At 43.8% G+C, this 19,066-nt stretch overlaps 1 protein-coding gene across 3 annotated transcripts in view; it reads right to left on the bottom strand.

Annotated features, from left to right (window-relative positions):
- The window catches only part of ATF6 (activating transcription factor 6), a 205,610-nt gene that overhangs the window by 6,106 nt on the left and 180,438 nt on the right, over window positions 1-19,066 (bottom strand). Inside the window, exon 17 of one of the 3 annotated variants that reach the window (XM_086693382.1) lies at window positions 7,084-8,315. The exons of the other annotated variants lie outside the window; for them this stretch is intronic. Coding sequence (XP_086549508.1) covers window positions 8,239-8,315 — 77 coding nt within the window. The 3' untranslated portion in view covers window positions 7,084-8,238. Of the gene's footprint in view, window positions 1-7,083; window positions 8,316-19,066 lie in introns of those variants that run through there. 3 annotated transcript variants of the gene reach the window in all.

Genomic DNA, 19,066 nt, shown 5'->3' with positions numbered 1-19,066 from the left:
TCTAGAGTACTATTAATCTAGAGGAGGGAAATCCAGAGTCTGACATCTGATCTTCAGATTCCATTGTTATGTTTGGGAACAGTGAGCCATGGAGTGTGTCACAGGTTAGGATTTACAGAAATGCGCTAATCCAGGGCGTCTGAAATTAGGGTCTAATGTACAGACTTCAGGGAGTCCATACGTTCCTTGAAATTGCATGCAAAGTTCTGTGTGCTTATTTTTCTGGAGAAGGGCCCCAATCACATTCTCAATGGGGTCTATGACTTCCCGAAAGTTGAAAACTACTGGATCTAATAACCTATCAACTTTAAGTTCCTTGAGCAGATGTGAGTCTATTTCAAAGCTAATGGAAGATTCCATCCATCCCTCCACTTCTCTTGGTTGGTTACCTGCTGTAATTTTTAACACAGTCTCCATGGATGACTGATTTCTCATTACAAGTATTGCAAATGTCTTCTATTACACTTGGAGCTGATATCCTTCTTTCCCACTTTACTAGAGAGGAAGAACTGTGGGCACTGACTAACCTTACCTATTCTTTAAGACCGTCGCTCCGGACACTTCAATTTTAGGAGTCCTGCCACTATGCGGTGACAACTAAGTAATTTGCTTAGCTTAAAAAAAAAAAACAAAAAAAACTGAGGTATAATGGACATAAAATATTAGTTTCAGGTGTACAACTTGGTGATTTGATATTTATATACATTGCAAAGTCACCACCACAGTACATCTAGTTATCATGTGTCACCAAAGCTAACACAATATTACTGACTACATTCCCCATGCTGTACATGAAAGCCACACGACTTGTTTTAGAACTACAAGTTTGTACTTCCTGATTCCTTTACTATTTTGCTCCCCACTCCAACCCATCTCCCCCTCGGGCAATCACCAGTCTGTTCTCTGTCTAGGAGTCTGGGTTTGGTTTCGTTTATTTTTTCAGATTCCACATATGAGTGGAGTATGTCTTTTTGGGTCTGTTTATTTAACTTAGCATAACATCCACTAAGTCCATCCGTGTTGTTGCAAAAGGCAAGATTTCATTTGTTCTATGGCTGAGTACTATTCCATCATACGTATAAATATACATACGTCTTTAAAAAAATTTTTTTTTTTGAGAGAGAGAGGGAGAAACAGAATCCCAAGCAGGCTCTGTGCTGTCAGTGAGGAGCCCAACACGTGGCCTGAACCCACGAACCATGAGATCATGACCCGAGCTGAGATAAAGAGTCGGACACTTAACTGACTGAGCCATCCAGGCGCCCCCCATTTGCTTATTTTTGCTTTTGTTTCTCTTGCCTTTGGAGTTAGATCCAAAAAAACATCACCGAGAGTGACGTCAAGGAGTTTACCACTTATGTTAACGTTTTCTTCTAGTTTTATGGTTTCAGGTCTTCAAGTCTTTAATCCATGTTAATTTTTGTATATGGTATAAAATGATGGTCCTATTTCCTTCTTCTGCACGTAGCCGTCCAGTTTGCCCAACACCATTTACTGAAGAGACTGTCTTTTCCCCATTGTATATTCTTGCTTCCTTTGTCAAAAATTAATGGACCATATATGAGGGTTCGTATCTGGGCTCCTGATTCTGTTCCACAGACCCACGTGTTTTTGTGCCAGTACCATACTGTTTTGGCTACTATGGCTTTGCAGTACAGTTAAAAATAAGGGAGCATGGTAACTCTGGCTTTGGACTTTCTCAAGATTGCTTTGAGTATTCGGGGTCTCCTGTGGTTCCACATAAATTGTAGAATTACTTGTTCTAGTTCTGTGAAAAAATGCCATTGGCATTTTGATAGGAATGGCACCAAACTTGTAGGTTGCTTTGGTTAGGATGGAGAGTTAACGATGTTAATTCTTCTAATCCCTAAGTATGAGATATCTTTCCATCTGTCTGATTCTTCTTCAATTTCTCTCATTAACGTCTTACCGTTTCCAGTGCAAGGTCTTCCACCTCCTTGGAGGTATTTTATTCTCCTTGATGTAACTGTAATTGGGATTATTTTCTTGATTTCTCTGGTAGTTCGTTATTCACATATAGAAACACAACAGATTTTTGTTTACTGATTGTGTATCCTACAACTTCACTGAATTTGTTAATTCTAGTCCTTTTTTTGTGGAATCTTGAGGGTTTTCTAGGCCCAGTATTATGTCGTCTGCCAATAGTGAGTTCTATTTCTTTCTTTTTTTTTTTTTTTAATTTTTTTTTTTAACGTTTATTTATTTTTGAGACAGAGAGAGACAAAGCATGAACGGGGGAGGGTCAGAGAGAGGGAGACACAGAATCTGAAACAGACTCCAGGCTCTGAGCTGTCAGCACAGAGCCCGACGCGGGGCTCGAACTCACGGACCGCGAGATCATGACCTGTGCCTGAAGCCGGCCGCTTAACCGACTGAGCCACCCAGGCGCCCCTATTTCTTTCTTTTCAATGCGTATGCCTTTTGTTTCCTGCCTAACTGCAGTGGTGAGGACTTTCAATACTATTTCGAATAAAAGTGGTGACAGTGGGCATCCTTGTCCTGTTCCTGGTCTTTGAGAAAAAACTTTCAGCTTTTCGCCACTGAGTAGGACGCTGGCTGTAGGTTTGTTGTGGACGGCCTTTATTACGTTGAAGTCTGCTCTTTCTATACCTACTTTGTTTAGAGTTTTTATAAGCAGATGTTTAATTTTGCCCAATGCTTTTCACCGCATCTTTTGAGGCGATCATATGATTTCCATCTTTCATTTTATAAATGTGGTGTATCATGTTGATTAATGTGGATGTTGAACCATACTGGCATCCCTGGAATAAATCTCACTTGACTGTAGTCTATGATCACTTTAACGTATTCCTGAATTGGGTTTGCCAGTATTTTGTTCAAGATTTTTACATCTGTGTTCAGCAGGGGTGTTGTCTTATAATTGTCTTTTCTTGTAGTGTCCTTGTCTGGCTTGGGCATCAGGGTAATGCTGGCCTCGTGAAATGAGTTTAAAGCGTTCCCTCCTCTTCAATTTTTGGAAGAGTTTGAGAAGGACAGATATTAAATCTTCAAATGTTTGGTAGAATTCACTAGTGAAGACATCTGCCCTGGACTTTTGTTTGTTTGGAAGCTTTTGATTACTGATTCAATCTTAGTAATTGGTCTAGTCAGATTTTCTATTCTTTATGTTTGGTTCAGTCTCGGAAAATTGTGTTTCTATAAATTTATCCATTTCTCCTAGATTGTCCAATTTATTGGCAAATAATTGTTCATAATAGTCTCTTACGATCCTTCTTATTTTTGTGGTATTAGTATAACTTTCATTTCTGACATTATTTGAGCCTTCTGTTTTCCTGGTGAGTCTACCTAAAGGTTTGTCTATTTTGTTTATCTTTTCAAAGAACCAGCTCTTAGTTTCAGGTATCTTTCCCATTATCCTTTTAGTCTCCTATCTCATCTATTTCGGCTCTGATCTTTACCTTCTTCCTTGTACTAACTTTGGGCTTTGTTTGTTCTTCTTCTAGTTTCTTTAAGTGTAAAGTTAAATTTTAGTTTGAGATGTATCTTGTTTCTTGAGGTAAGCTTGTATCCTTACGAACTTCTCTCCTCACTTTTGTTCATCTTACAGTTTGTGGTATTTGTGTTTGTTTTCAATTGTTTCTAAGTATTTTCACCTTTTGACTTCTTCTATGACCCAGCAGCTGTTCAGTAACGCGTTGTTTAATCTCCATGTACTGGCAGTTTTTCTAGTTTTCTTATAACTGATTTCTAATTTCATACTATTGTGGTCAGAAAAGATGTTTGAAAGGATTTCAACCTTCTTGAATTTACTGATCTGTTTTGTGGCCTAATATGTGATCTATCCTAGAGGGTGTTCTGGGTGTACTGGATAAACATAATACAGCAGCAGAGACAGAGCGTGAGCAGGGGAGAGGCAGACAGAGAGGTTAACACGGAATCTGAAGCAGGCTCCAGGCTCTGAGCTGTCAGCACAGAGCCCCACACAGGGCTCGAACCCACAAACTGCGAGATCATGACCTGAATCAAAGCCAACTGAGCCACCCGGGCACCCCTGATTTTACTAATTTTGTGTTTTAACCTTCATACTAGCTTTGTAAGTGAATGAATCCACTATTTTTACGATAGATTTCGTTTTTCTCGTGAGATTTTTACTGTCTCAGGTTTTCTTGTTATTAATCACTGCCATTGCTTTGTAGCTTAAAGAAGTCCCTTTAACATTTCTTGAAAGGCTGGTTTAGTAGTGATGAAAGCTCTGGAAAGGTTTAGCTTTAGTTAAAGCTCTGGAAAGCTCTTTATCTCTCCTTTCAATCCTGAATGATAACCTTGCTGGGTAGAGTATTTGTGGTTGGAAGTTTTTTCCTTCCAGCACTTTGAATATATCCTGCCAGTCTCTTCTGGTCTGCAAAGTTTCTGCTCGAAAATCTGATAGCCTTAATGGGTTGCCCTTGTATGTAACAATTTATTTTTCCCTTGCTGCTTTTAAGATTCTGTCTTTAAGTATTTTAATTATAAATTTTAATTATAATTATAACGTGTCTGGGTGTGGATCTCTTTGGGTTCATCTTGCTTGGAACTCTCTGGGATTCCTGGATCTGGAGGTCTGTTTCCCTCTACAGGTTAGGGAAATTTTCTGCCCCTCTCTTTCTTCTCCTTCTGGGAACCCTATAATGTGAATGTAATTCTACTTTATGTCTTTTTGGTCCCTTAAGGTCTCTTCATTTAAAAGAATTCTTTTTTCTTTCGGCTTCTCAGTCTGGATGAGTTCCACTGCCTTGTCTTCCAGCTCACTGAGCCTTTTAATGTGTTACTCTGCCTGCTGTTGAACCCCTATAGCATATTTCAGCTCAGTTATTTTTCTCTTCAGGTCTCTGACTTCTGTTTGGTCCTTTCTTATATTTTCTTTCTCTCTGATGAAGTTCTCACTGTGTTCGTTCATTCTTCCTCTGAGTTCGGCAATCACCTTTATTGACTACTATTTTAAATTCTTTATCAGATTTCTGAACCTCTGTATCATTAAAGTCTTTTTCTAAGGTTCTGTCTTGTTCTTTCATCTGGAACATATTTCTCTGTGTCATTTTGTTTGCTTCCCCGTGTGTTTCTATGTATTAGACAAAGCAGCTCTCTCTCAATCTTGAAGGATTGGCCTCTGTAGGTGATGAAGCTTCTCATTCAACTTTGCCCTGGTTCATGATTATCTCTTGAACCTTTGGGATAGTCTACACCACCTGATTTCTTCTTGATGTGTCCCTGCTGTTGAGAGTGTGCCAAGACCTGTCAGTGTTCCCAGGGGAGGAATCTCATTTAACACCGAGTTCAGGCAATTAAAGGTGAAATCCCTCAGGCCAAGAGCTTTTAAAGTATGTGGCTCAGTTGAGTGTCCAACTCTTGATTTCAGTTCTGGTTGTGATCTCATGATTGTGGGATCAAGTCCTGCATCAGGGCGAAGACTGCTTAGGATTTTCTTTCTCTCTCTCTGGCCCTCTCCCCCCTCTCTCTCTCTTAAAAAAAAAAAGAAAAAGTATGCAAAGAGATAGTCGTAATCCCTGTGCTGGCCGCCAGACCAGGAGATCTGGAGGTGTCACCTGGGCAACAGTTTTAACAAGTGGGGCTCCAGATGAACGAATAATCTCCTTTCTGGGAGGTCTTATAGATCTGTCATGAGGCCAGAGGAGTGGACACAGAGGCATCTCCCTGGCTTATGCTCCCCGGGAGCACCTTATCAGCCTCTCCCTGTGTGGGCAATCTGAAGCCTACTGCCCAGGCAGGAGCTCGAGGGTAGCCGGCCTTTTCCCCAGGGAGACTGCTGTCTGTGCAGTGCTCTAGGGGTGGTGGCCTGCCAGGAACTGTATTCTCCACTGTTACCTTCCCCTGGAGCTCAGGAACGGCAGCCCCCCCGGGCACTAGGGCCAGGCAACCAAGGGCAGCACCGTGTAGACCGTGCCTACCTGCTGGCTTCAACTAGGCAGGTGGAGAGCGTACGGGGCGTGGCATGCTCACCGGCTTCAGAAAGGCAGCCGGAAGATGAGCCCGCCTGTGGGCATCAGGACTGCAGCAGGGGGGCGCCTTCCTGTGCCGGAGCACCGGCTGGGGGTGGGGCAATGCTGTGCTCAGCTGCCAGGGAGAGGGGAGCGCGGCACCTGCCTACAGGCACTCTCTGGCTGCAGTGAGGCAGCAGGATGGTCTCCTCCCTGCGTGCTGGTGGGGGCGGGGGGCTGGCGGCGGGTGCAAAACTGGCCTCACCAGTGCCTCTCCTCCGGGAGAGTTTCGACCGTCTCCCCTCCAGCTGCTGCTTTTAGATCGGCAAGTGAATTTCCTTCTCATCTAGTCTAAGCACTTGTCAAACTGCTGTCTGTGCACTGGGTCAGGGTGAATGAGGCTGCAGGCAAGCTCTCTGAAGGGGGACCTCGGTTTCTACAGTCCTTTGGGTTCTTTGGATGATCAGCCCCGTTCACTTCCTAATAAGCCGGATGTTCTGGGCTTGTCTCTCCAGTGCAGGACTCGAGGGGCCTGATGTGGGGCGCCGACCCCTTGCTTCCCGGGCAGAGGCCGCGGGCTGGTGAGCTCCTTCCCTGTTGTGCGTCGCTGTGCCGGGGACGGGGGTTTTGGCACCGCTGCGTCTCTCTGCCTCTCTCACCCATCCGGATGGGGTCTTTCTACCCTTTGTCGGGGAGAAGCAGAGGGAAACTTTCCAGAGGCAGCTGTAGGCGTGTGCGGGAGGAGGGGAGTCGGGATCTTCCTATATGACCACCTTGTGGAAGTCGTTTGCTCATCTTCGGAGAATTAAATCCGAATGCCTGCAAGTTAGCCAACGTTTCCTACCAAAGTGCTTTCTTTCCCCGCTTCTTGGGCAGCTGCGGCTCTCTGGAAGACAGACAACCTGCCCGTGCATTTGGAGCCATTTCATTTGGATCATGCGGCTGGGCTCAGATTTCAAGGGGTCACACCAATCGTTTCCTTTTGGAACCACAGTTACTCCCCGTTTCAGAAAAACTGTGTGTGTTGTGGGGGGTGGGGGAGTGGGGGGGTGCAGGCATGCTCACGTGCACGCTGGGGCATACGTGCCCAGATAACGGAAAGCACATGTGTTAGAGACATGTAACATACGTTATTAATTTTTACTGCTTTTCTGGATTAATGTGGGATCCAGGTGACAATTTTGAGATCAGGAGTAGGTTCCCTCGTACGTGGCCCAAGCCACCTGCAAAAGTCACTACAGCCCGTGTGCCCGCGGTGGTTCACACCGATAACTGGATTTCCCTGATACCTTAAGTGCCTGAGAAGAAACGGAGGACCTGGTGACAGAAGCTCAGATGCCTTGAGGGAAAAGTAAAGCTGTGGCCTGGCCCCCAAACCCGGGAGTCCCCAGCCGTGGCTGCAACGGCACTGCCATCTTAAGCCCAGCCGGGAGACTCAGACGAAGGATGGTCTAGGCGGCCATAAAGACAGGTTCGGCGCTTTACTCCTTTCTGGAAGCAACGACTTCTGGGGCAAGGAAACGATGAGTGCCATCAGAAGGCCACCAGGGAGGATGGGAACGCCTTGAGCTGGATTCAGGAAGCCCCTTCTGAGTGACAAGCTGGGGTCTCCGGGCGTGAAGTGACCTGCCGCGAGGAGCCCCAGGTTACCCAAACCTCTGCACGACAGTCGAGGGGCACAGCGTAACCTTCTATCCGCTCCGTGGGACTCAGTAGAGAGTTCTCTCGGTGTTTCAGTACTCACCCCTGCATCTCACCACTACTGGTGAGGTTCTGACTATTTTAATTAAAGGAGGACGGACTGGGAAACAGTGTATGGTCACTCGGGACCCCTCGCCTGGGCTGTCGGGCGTCTGTTCACACGGTACACTCGCAGGAGCAGCAGAGAGGCTCTGAAAGTCCCCTCGAAAGGGTAGGTGAGGCTCCTGTTACCTTTCACTCCAAGGCTGTGAGTGTGGTCAACAACTCATCGTCCCTGAAAGGCCAGCGTCTTCAACTGTTGCCCATGATTCGCGCCTCAGTGTGAGTAACAGACTCGGCACCTCCACCGCGGGCCAGGTCCCCGCCGTCCACGTGCAGCGCCCTCGTACTAAGAGCGTCAAGCGCAGGAGCCTTGTGACAGGACAGCCGAGAGCCGAGATACGTGACGGGACGGCTAAGCTGTTTTGGGGTACTTAATAAAAAAAAGACCTGGACTGTTCGGGGAAAGCTGGCCCAAAAGGAACGGCATGGAACGAGAGGTTAAGGGCTCGCTCCCCGTCACCTCTCAGCAAACATGTGGCTACTGCACAGGTGACGAAAGTCCTTTTCCGTCCTGGGCCTTCTGAAGTGAGCAGGAGAATGAGATGAAACCCTGATCTGAGTCAGGAAAAAGGTGTAGAAAAAAAAAAAGGATACTTCAAAAACAAAATTCATCAGACACATGAAAAGGAAAAGGAATGAAGGGCTTCAGATACGAACGCTAAAATGTGATTCTGAAAGCTCAGAAGGGTTGAGGAAGCAGCGAATGTGCCTGGACCCTGGAGGCGGAAAAACTCCAGGCAATGTGGAATTTTGAACAGCCTGTAAACGCACAGTAACCGAGAACGGCCTGCCAGGAAGGAGACGGTTAGCTGGCTGGTGGCTAGCCCACGCCAGAACCTTGACCATAAACAGAATTTAAAGATGCAGACGTTTCACAGAAGTTTAATTTTAAGAAGTCACAAGACTTCAATGCTTTGCAAAGAAGCATGTGTCATAAAACAGATTTCTATTCGGGATCAGACACTAATCCTAACAAGAGGTAGTTGGCTCCGTGTAAGCTAAGCTGGTGACAGGCAGTGACAGGCTGCCGGTACCTGTGCCTGAACCCAGTGGGGTTGGGGGGGGGGGTGGTGTGTGAGGTTGCATGGACAGTAGATAAAAATCCACCAATTCACAGACCACAAGAGATACCTTCAAGCAAAACAAACAAAAGGAAAAACACGGAAGGAAGTCCAAAAGGGGAGACACCACGGGAGGGGAGGGGAGGGGAGGGGAGGAGGTGGGGAGGGAAGGGAATACAATGAACAGTGAAGTGGCACAAGGTCACGGCATGGCAGCTCCCAAGAACTCCCATAAGCTGGGGCCACTACGCCTGGTCCATCTTATCGCCAATTTTCAACTCGAGTCCTGGTTTTGACCATCCCAACACACCATGCACTGTATCTCTGTTGGTATTTTTTCCTCTACTTGAAAAAACCACCCTTTCTGCTCTTTCTCACCCAAATTCTCTCTCTGAGTTCTATTAACCCTCTAAGGTCCATTTCAAGTCCCACTTGTTAGAAACCTTCCACGAGAACTCCGCCACTGACCTTTTTCTTCATACCCAATATATAAATGTTCTACTTAATTGAACTGTGTCAAAATACTTACAGAAAAGAGCTTTGGCTCCTTTAAGAAATGACTGGCACTTCCGAAGGTGGGGCAGCTAGAACCTCTCCCCGCTCAGCTGGGAAGGACCCTAACAGTCACACTATGGATGGAAACACAGTAGGTACTTCCGACTTGAAGAGTCTTTCTGGAGACGTAAGGAACACGGACAAGTAAAAGAGCTCCTTGCGACCCCCATGTCTGCCCTCTGCCTGAAGAAACTAAAAGCAGTGGGGGGGGGGGGGAGGGGGCAGAACTTTGGGCTGGGAGTGTCCAAAGATAGGGAGACCCGGGGGGAGGGAGCAATATCATGTTTAGCTGTAAGACAAACCAGAATTTGGGGGACACCTGGGGGGGCTCAGTCAAGTGTCCGACTCTTGGTTTCAGCTCAGGTCATGATCTCGTGGCTTCGTGGGTTTGAGCCCACATTGGGCTCTGTGCTGGCAGTGCGGAACCTGCTTGGGATTCTCCCTCTCTCTGTCTCTCTGCCCTTCCCTACTTGTGCTGTCTTTGTCTCTCTCAAAAATAAACTTAAAACAATATATACATATATACATAATTAAAAAGACAAACCAGAACTTGTTATGGGCACTGAGCAATTGGGAGTCAAATGACAAAAAGCCTATCTAGTTATTCAGGTCTATAATAATTTCACACAAAAAACTGGGGGCCTGGAATAGCGTATACAAAAACCATTAACCCTTACTTGGGGTGGTCATGATGAAGGAGGGGAGCTACTAGAATTCAGGGGGCAGAGGTCAGGATGCTGGACAATCTGCAAGGCACAGGGATAGTCCCACATCTCGTGCAATATTCACATAGGTTAAAAAAAAAAAACCCTTATTACTACTATATTAATCAAGACAGAACCTCACTGGTTTACTAGGCAGTGTGACTTCAGAATACATTCTTATAACTACCCCACTATGCTGGGAATATTGTTTCTTTCTGAACTCGAGAACTGTTCATCTCATGGACGCCTGGGTAGCTCAGTTGGTTAAGTGTCTGACTTCGGCTCAGATCACGAACTCATGGTTCGTGGATTCAAGCCCCGTGTCGAGCTCTGCACTGACAGTATGGAGCCTGCTTGGGATTCTCTCTCGCTCCTCTCTCTCTGCCCCTCCCCCGGCACTCACTCACTCACTCACTCACTCTCTCTCTCTCTCTCTCAAGATAAATACATTAAAAAAAAGGGTTCATCTCAGAAAATCACATCACCAGTGCCAGAACCACTCTTGGAATCTGGATCACTGTCAGGACACATTGGCATCGGTCTGCATTTCTAGCAATTGCTCTCGGGGACAGTATGCATCGGTGCAAGTACCTGACTTGGTCACTACCTCTTCTATATGATATATAGCGCCTGAACATTATACATAAATAGTCATGAATTCAACAGACATTCACTCAATTCCTACCATGTGCCAGGCACTGAGGACAGAGGAGTGAACAAAACAGGAAAAGAAATTCCTGTCCTCACAGAGCTTCCTTCTTAGAAAACGAGAGAGGAGGCAGAGACAGAAAGTATACAGAATGTTAAATAAGTACTACGGAGGAACACAAAAGCATGGAAGGAGGTTAGCAAGTGTGGTGGGTGGGGAGGGGCATGCGGGTTTAGACACGGTGCCCAGGGCGCCTCTCCTAGAAGGTGATCTCTGAGTAAAAACGTCAGGAAGTGAGGGGCAAGCCATGCAGCCCTCAAGTGGAGAGTCGCGGGCACGTCTGAGGTGCCAGGAGGACATTTAGCAGAGAAGAGCAGCAAACGATAGGAAACAGGTGAGGCCTGATGGGCCGGAGAGAACAGGGCTAGCACTGTAACTTGGGAGTTGCCTACAGACAAAAGACACATGGGACCAAATGGTATCACTCTTGGGGAAGGAGTGATGGGAACATGTGGGTTAAGAAGAATGAGCATGGGGGCGCCTGGGTGGCTCAGTCGGTTTAGCATCCGACTTTGGCTCAGGTCATGATCTCATGGTTTGTGAGTTCGAGCCCCGCGTCGGGCTCTGTGCTGACAGCTCAGACCCTGGAGCCTGCTTTGGATTCTGTGTCTCCCTCGCTCTCTGCCCCTCCCCCACCCTCTCTCTCTCTCAAAAATAAATAAACATTAAAAAAAGGAGGAGGAGGAGGGGGGAGAGGGAGGAGGGGGGAAGAACATGAACAGGTCTTGAATCTCATGATTGATGAGATCGAGCCCCGCATCGGGCTCCACACTGATAACACGGAGCCTGCTTGTTCTCTCTCCCTCTCTCTGTGACCTTTCCCCACTTGCACACATGCATGCTCTCTCAAAATAAATAAACAAACATTTAAAAACAGAAGAACGAGCATGAGGAGAAAAGGGAAGGTCTGTGGTTTCATCAGATCACGGAGAGTGCCTTTATCTGAGAAACCAAACTCAATTTGTAACCTACATTGATCCATTCATTCATTCACCAGTATTTGAGCACTGATTACAGGCCAGGTACTGTTACCGACTCTTATAAACATTAGGTCCCAGACCATAATTAGGCCGTATCCAATTAGACCTAGGGAGCATTTTCTAAAGGAACATGGACAACATATGATGGGTTACAAAACTGTCAGTCAACATTCACTGAGTGCTTTAAACTGTGAGGGATTACAGAAGAAAATGGGGCTTCTTCCCTTCCATAACTTCCTGGAGTGTTGCAAAAGCAGAATTTAAAATATTTAAAACCTTTAAAATCTTGGCAGTCCAAGATGGCGACATAGGAAGACCCTGAACTCAATGTCCTCCCATGGACACACTGAATCTATACATATAGAGCAATTCCTCCTAAGGAAGAACTGAGGATTGGCTGAACAGCTTCTGCACAATAAACAACAGAAGGACCACACAGAGAACGCCAGGAGAGGGAGACATGGCTGGAGGTGCCAGCCAGTGCCATTTTTTACGTCTCCCCCCATCAAGTCATAATAGCTCAGGTGAGAACAGGGCCAGCCTGCTAGGGCCACCCCAGCTCCAGCTGTCCATCCCCCCAGGGTAACCCCAGCACGGCACTCCCAGGGACACCTGGCCCGTGCCTATCTAGCTGCCAGTAATAGTAGGGGACTTTAATAGCCTACTTATAACCACAGATCATCCAGACAGAAAAATCAATACAAAAGCATTGGCCTTATTAGACCAAATGGACTTAAAACTTAAGAATACACACTTACTTCCTTCCCTCCCTCCCTCCTTCCCTCCTTCCCTGCCTTCCTCCCTTCCGAATAAACATTTTCAAGGGGTGCCTGGGTAACTCAGTTAAGTGTCTGACTTCAACTCAGGTCATGCATGATCTCGTGGTTCGTGGTTCCTGAGTTCGTGCCCTGCATCAGGCTCTGAGCTGACCGCTCAGAGCCTGGAGCCTGTTTCTGATTCTGTGTCTCCCTCTCTCTCTGCCCCTCCCCCACTTGTGTGCCCTCCTTCCCTCTCCCTCTCTCAAAAATAAATACACATTTAAAAAAACTTAAAAATGAGGCACCTGGTGACTCAGTCGGTTAAGTGTCCGACTTCAGCTCAGGTCATGATCTCCTGAGTTCGACCCCTGTGTCGGGATCAAGACTGATAGGTCAGAGCCTGCAGCCTGCTTCGGATTCTGTGTCTCCCTTTCTCTCTGGGCCCAGACTCCACTAGTACTCTCTGTTTCTCAAAAATGAATAAATGTTAATTTTTAAAAATTTTTAAAAAAAAGAATAAACATTTTCAAGTGTACATGGAACATTCTCCAGGATAGATCACATGTTCAGCCCCAAAACAAGTCTCAATAAATTCAAGAAGACTGCAATCTTACCAAGCAAGCATATTTTCTGGCCACAATAGTACGAAACTAGAAATCAATTACAATAAGAAAACTTGAAAAAAAAACCTACAAATAAGTGGAGACTAAATATGCTACTAAATATCCAATAAATCAATGAAGAAATCAAAGAGAAAAAATTTAAAAATACCTTGGGACACAAGGCAATAGAAACATAACTTTCCAAAATCTATGGGATGGAGCAAAGGCAGTTCTAAGAGGGAAATTCATAGCAATACAGGCATACATACCTCAAGAAACAAGAAAAATCCCAAATAAACAATCTAACTTCACACCTAAAGGAACTAGAAAAAGAACAAACAAAGCCCAAAGTTAGTGGAAGGAAGGAAAGATGAGAGAGGAAGTAAATGAAGTCGAGATTTAAAAAAATAATAGAACAATGTAAAAGTTTTTTTTCTTTTAATTGATAAGCCTCTAGTCAAACTCATCAAGAAAAAAAGATGGCCCAAATAAAATCAGAAACGAAAGAAGTTAACAACTGATACCATAGAAATACAGAGAATCCTAAGAAACTCCTATGAACAATTATACACCAACAAATTGGAAAATCTAAAAGAAATAATGCCAGAAACACAAAATTTTCCAAGACTGAATCACGAATATTTAGAAAATCTACTCTTGAGTTTGGGATGCCTGGGTGGCTCAGTTGGTTAAGTATCTGACTTTTGGCTTCAGCCCAGCTCATGATCTCACAGTCATTAGATCAAGCCCCATGTCAGGCTCTGCGCTGAGTGTGGAGCCTGCTTAAGATTCTCTCTCTCCCTCTCTCTCTGCCCCTCCCCTACTCATGCTCTCTCTCTCTCTCTCAAAAATAAAAAACCTGACTAGAACAATTACAAGTAATGAAATTGAATCAACAGCTTAATATTAAAAACTCTCCCCAAACAAAAATCCAGCAGAAGACAGTTTCACAGGTGAATTCTACCAAGCATTTAAGAAAGAGTACTTATCCTTCTCAAATTATCCCAAAATACTGAGGAGGAAGAAACATTTCTAAACTCATTTTACGAGGCCAGCATTACCTTGATGCCAAAAACCAGACAAAAGCAACATAAGAAAAGAATATTATAGGCCAATATCCCTGATGAACATTGACGTAAAAATTCTCAACAAAATATTAGCAAACTGAATCCAATAATATGTTAAAATGATCACATGCCACAATCAAGTGGGATTTATTCCAGGGATGCAAGGATGGTTCAACATCCATGACTCAATCAACATGATACACCACATTAACAAAATTGAAGGTAAAAATCGTATCTCAATAGATGCATTAAAACACTCAACAAAGCAGGTATAGAAAGAGCATATCTAAACATAATAAAGGTCATATACAACACACCATCAGCTAGCATCACTCACTCAATGGGGAAAAGCTAAAGCTTTTCCTCAAAGATCAGGAACAAGACAGGGATGCCCACTCTCGCCACTTTTATTCAACATAGTACTGGAAGTCCTAGCCACAGCCATTAGGCAAGAAAAGGAAATAAAAGGCAATCCAAGTTGGAAAGAAGCAGAACTGTCACTATCTGCAGATGACAATATTACATATAGAAAACTCTAAAGATTCTACCAAAAATCTATTAGAATTAATGAATTCGGTAAAGTTGCAGGATACAAAATTAAGTTGGTTGCGTTTCTATATGCTAATAACAAACTATCAGAAAAAAATTAAGAAAACAATCCCACTTACAATTACATTAAGAAGAACAAAACACCTAGGAATAAATGTAAACTAAGGAGGTAAAACGCTGTACTCTGAAAACTATAGGACACGGACTAAAGAAAATGAAGACAAATAAATGGAAAGATATACCGTGCTCATGGACTGGAAGAATTAACAGTTAAAACGTCCACACTAAGTAAAGCAATCTCCAGATTCAATGCAATCTCCATTAAGATACCAATGGCATTTTTCAGAGAAACAGAACAAAGAATCTGAAGATTTGTATAAAACCATTAAAGACCCAAATAGCCAAAGCAATCTTGAGAAAGAAGAACAAAGCTGGATGTGTCATGCTGCCTGATTTCAAACTATACTACAAAGCTACAGTAATCAAAACAGTATGGTACTGGTATAAAACAGACACACAGATCAATGAAATAGAGAGCCCAGAAATAAATCCATGGATAAATGGCCAATTAATCTATGATAAAGAAGCCAAGAATATACAATGGCAAAAAGACAGTCTCTTTAATAAATAGTGTTGGGAAAACTGGGTAGCTACATGCAAAAGAATAAAACCGGACCTCTGTCTTACACCATGCCCCAAAATAAATTCAAAATGGTTTAAAGACTTGAATGTAATATCTGAGGCCATACACCCCTATAGGAAACATAGGCAATAAGCTCTCTGACATGGTCTTAGGAATATTTTTTAGGATGAGTCTCCTCAGTCAAGGGCAATAAAAGCTAAAAGAAACAGAAGAGATTATATCAAACTAAAAAAGCTTTTGCACAATGAAGGAAACCACCGGCAAAGCGAAAAGGCAACCTACTGAATGGGAGAAAATATTTTCAAATCATACACCTGATAAGGGCTTAATATCCAAAATACACAAAAAACTTATACAAGTTAATGTAAACAAAATAAACAACCCTATTAAAAAATGGGCAGAGGACTTGAAGAGACATTTTTTCCAAAGAAGACATCCAGATGGCCAACAGACACATGAAAAGATGCTCAACATCACTAATCATTACGGAAATGCGAATCAAAACCATAACGAGATATCACCTCCTACTTGTCAGGCTGGCTCCTATCAAAAAGACAAAACATAACAATTTTTGGCAAGGATATGAAGAAAAGGGAATCTTTATACACTGCTGGTGGGAATGTAAATTGGTGCAACCACTATGGAAAACAGTATAGAGGTTCCTCAAAAAATTAAAAACAGAACTGTCACATGATCCAACAATTCCATTTTTGAGTATTTGAAGAAAACAAACACACAAATCTGAACAGATATATGTGCCTATATGTTCACTGCAGCATTATTTACAATAGCCAAGATATGTAAATGCCCATCAACAGATAAATGGATAATGAAGGTGTGGTATCTATACACAATGAAGTATTAGCCATAAAAAAGTATGAGATCCTACCATCTGAGACAACATGGATGGACTTTGAGGGTACTGTGTTTGGTGAAATAAGACAGAGAAAGACAAACGCTGTATGATTTCACTTATGTGTGGCATCTAAGAAACAAATGAACAAAGGGCAAAGAAAACAAAACAGAAAAAGACTCGTAGATAATACAAAACAAACTGTTGGTGTGTTTGTAAATGTTGGTTAACAAAAGAGAGAGGGATGGGGGGGGGCTGGCCAGGCAAAATAGGTGAAGGGGGATTAAGAGGCACAAACTTACACTTATAGTAAGTCAAGATGTAATGTACAGCATGAGGAATATAGCCAACAATACTGTAATTAGCTTTGTGGGGATCGTTTTGTATAAAAATACCAAATCACTGCGATATACACCTGAAACTAATAGGATATTGTATGCCAGTTATCCTTCAATAAAAAAAACTATACTGGGTAAAATATCACGCAAGTGAATTTCCTCTGAAAGGCCTTTCCTTACTACCAAAACTGAAGTAACCTCCCCAAGTCATGTCAGCCCTTTTTCTTCAAAGCACCTGTCACGTGCATAATTAAACACTGGACTGTTTTCTTGTCTACTGATGGGTGTCTTCCCTACTAGATCATTGGCTCGGTCAAGTCAGGAAGCAGGTCTGTTTCATTCACCACTACTCACACCCAGAGCTAGCACGGCACCTGCCCGGCACCCAGCAGACAATGAGAAATACAGAAAGTGACCTTAGTGTTAAGAAGGCTGACCTCTCATACCTGCTAATTATGTCATCAGCTAACACTCTGCTTCCTGAAAATTCCACCATTCTTGGCTCCAACCTGACAAAGTGCCATCCCAGAAAGGTTCCAGAAAGGGTGCTAAGCAGCAAAGGATTTCTAATGTCCTCAAACACAAAAATAGTCCCGCTAAGACCTCGTCTCTGAAACACAGTCACTTCTCTTCAACCTCTAGTTTATATATTGAATTCCTAACCATCCACAATGATTCATTATTACTATTATTATCATTATTATTGAAATATAGTTCATATACAATAACAAAGACTCTCTTAAAGGTGACCAGATGAGATTGATCCCCTGGGAAATTTTGAGGCCTATGCTACAAAGGTCTACACTATCTATTTGGGCAAGTTCCTACTTTTTCTCAAGTTCAGATCCTCTGTGGCTTTTGATAGCCTCCTAGGAGAATTTCAGGAAACCTGGCTCATTCCACAATTGTTCGGAGATGGATGGTATTAGACTTGCTTTTCTCTGGGCCTGCCTACTCTCTCCCTGAGAATTCTGCCCACAAATAGGGTGGCTTTTTCATGGGATGGGCAGAAGAGTTCTGGTTCACTGATCTCAAACAGCTCCTGAAAGATCATTAAAAAGGATAGGATTAACAAAATTATTACTCGTTTCTTCAAACTGAGTTCCTGAACTACCAAACAGACATCTGCTTATGTAACTGTAATTATTGCCTCAAAAACTGAAAACAAGTGAACTGCAGGTAGGGGACCCATCATAAGACTGGGCGGGGGTTAAAATTCATTCCGAAAGCCGAGTGAACTGGGCCTGGTACCTGCTCTGCCCTGAGGTTGTAGTTGGGAGTGTTAGTTTGGGATCTGGAGCCCAACTCTAGGGATGGCCAGTAACTTTCTTGCTTCTAATAATTAAATCACCGGCACTAGCGCCTAGAAGACTGCTTTGCAGTGTCACAATCTGAAATTCGAGACCCATAAACACTGAAGCAATGTTCAGAAGCACCTCCCTGCACAATCCAGCACCCAGGGTTCCCTGCAGGCAGATTAAAGACCAAACCTCTGCCTTTGCTGCTACTGGGTCAGAAAGCACTCTTTCCTCTGAAACACCGTGGCTCTTGAGTCGCACTTAAAATCAATGTCGGGGAATTACACCTTCTTCTCGGGGCACTGACGTAGCTTTCTCTGCAATATTATTTTTGCAGTAATTCTGTGCCCATTGTGTTGGTCAGATTCAGGTTCTAAAGGGAATCCCTGAATAAGCGTTTTAGAGCATAAAGGAACCTTCCAAGGGTAATGAGGTCTGAGACTACCAAATGCCTCCCAGCCTATTAAAAGCCTAGCGTACCTTTTATTCATCAAATGGACTCCTGTCCTACAGATCTGGATTAAGTAGAGGAGTCCCTCCCCCTGAAAAAAAAAAAAGGGCAGGAGTGGAGGCAGGAGGGGCGGAGATCGAGCTCGCAGGTTGGTGTCCAGAACGTTATTTGCCATTCCGGGTGTCACTTTCTCTGCAGAAATGTCAGCAGTTCTCAGTCGGCATTAAACTTGGCTGCTTTTCAATCACATAACGTTCAAAAAAGTCTAGGCATTTGAAAACACTTGTGTTTGCTACCCTCAGTTACTTGCAACTGATAGTTTTGTGGGCTTACATAAGTGAAACCAAGGAAACAGGTCTTCATGAAGGTGTTTGGATTTATAAATAGTTTTATTGCTCTAAGTTTTGCAACATGCAGCCCGGCTCGCAGGCAAGTTTGGTTAACAATAGGTAAGGCTAAATAGATGTGGAGAATCTGAGGCTGCTGATTCAATCTCACTCTTAGCTGAAACCTGGATGTTGAGTCATTTAAGATTTTATTATTTCAAAGAATAGAAAAGAATTGTTTTTTAGACACAGGTCTTTGATAACAAGTAGGATTTTAAGAAATCATAGGGTGTCTGGGTGGCTCAGTCGGTTAAGTGTCCAACTTCGGCTCAGGTCATGATCTCACGGTTCGTGGGTTCGAGCCCCACAGAAATACGATCACAGAAGAGAAGTGACTGATGAGTGCCTGACA

Source organism: Puma concolor, chromosome E4, assembly GCF_028749965.1.
Source record: "Puma concolor isolate L17-30 chromosome E4, mPumCon1.1.hap2, whole genome shotgun sequence".
Taxonomy (NCBI): Eukaryota; Metazoa; Chordata; class Mammalia; order Carnivora; family Felidae; genus Puma; species Puma concolor.
This window is presented reverse-complemented; position numbering and strand designations above follow the sequence as displayed.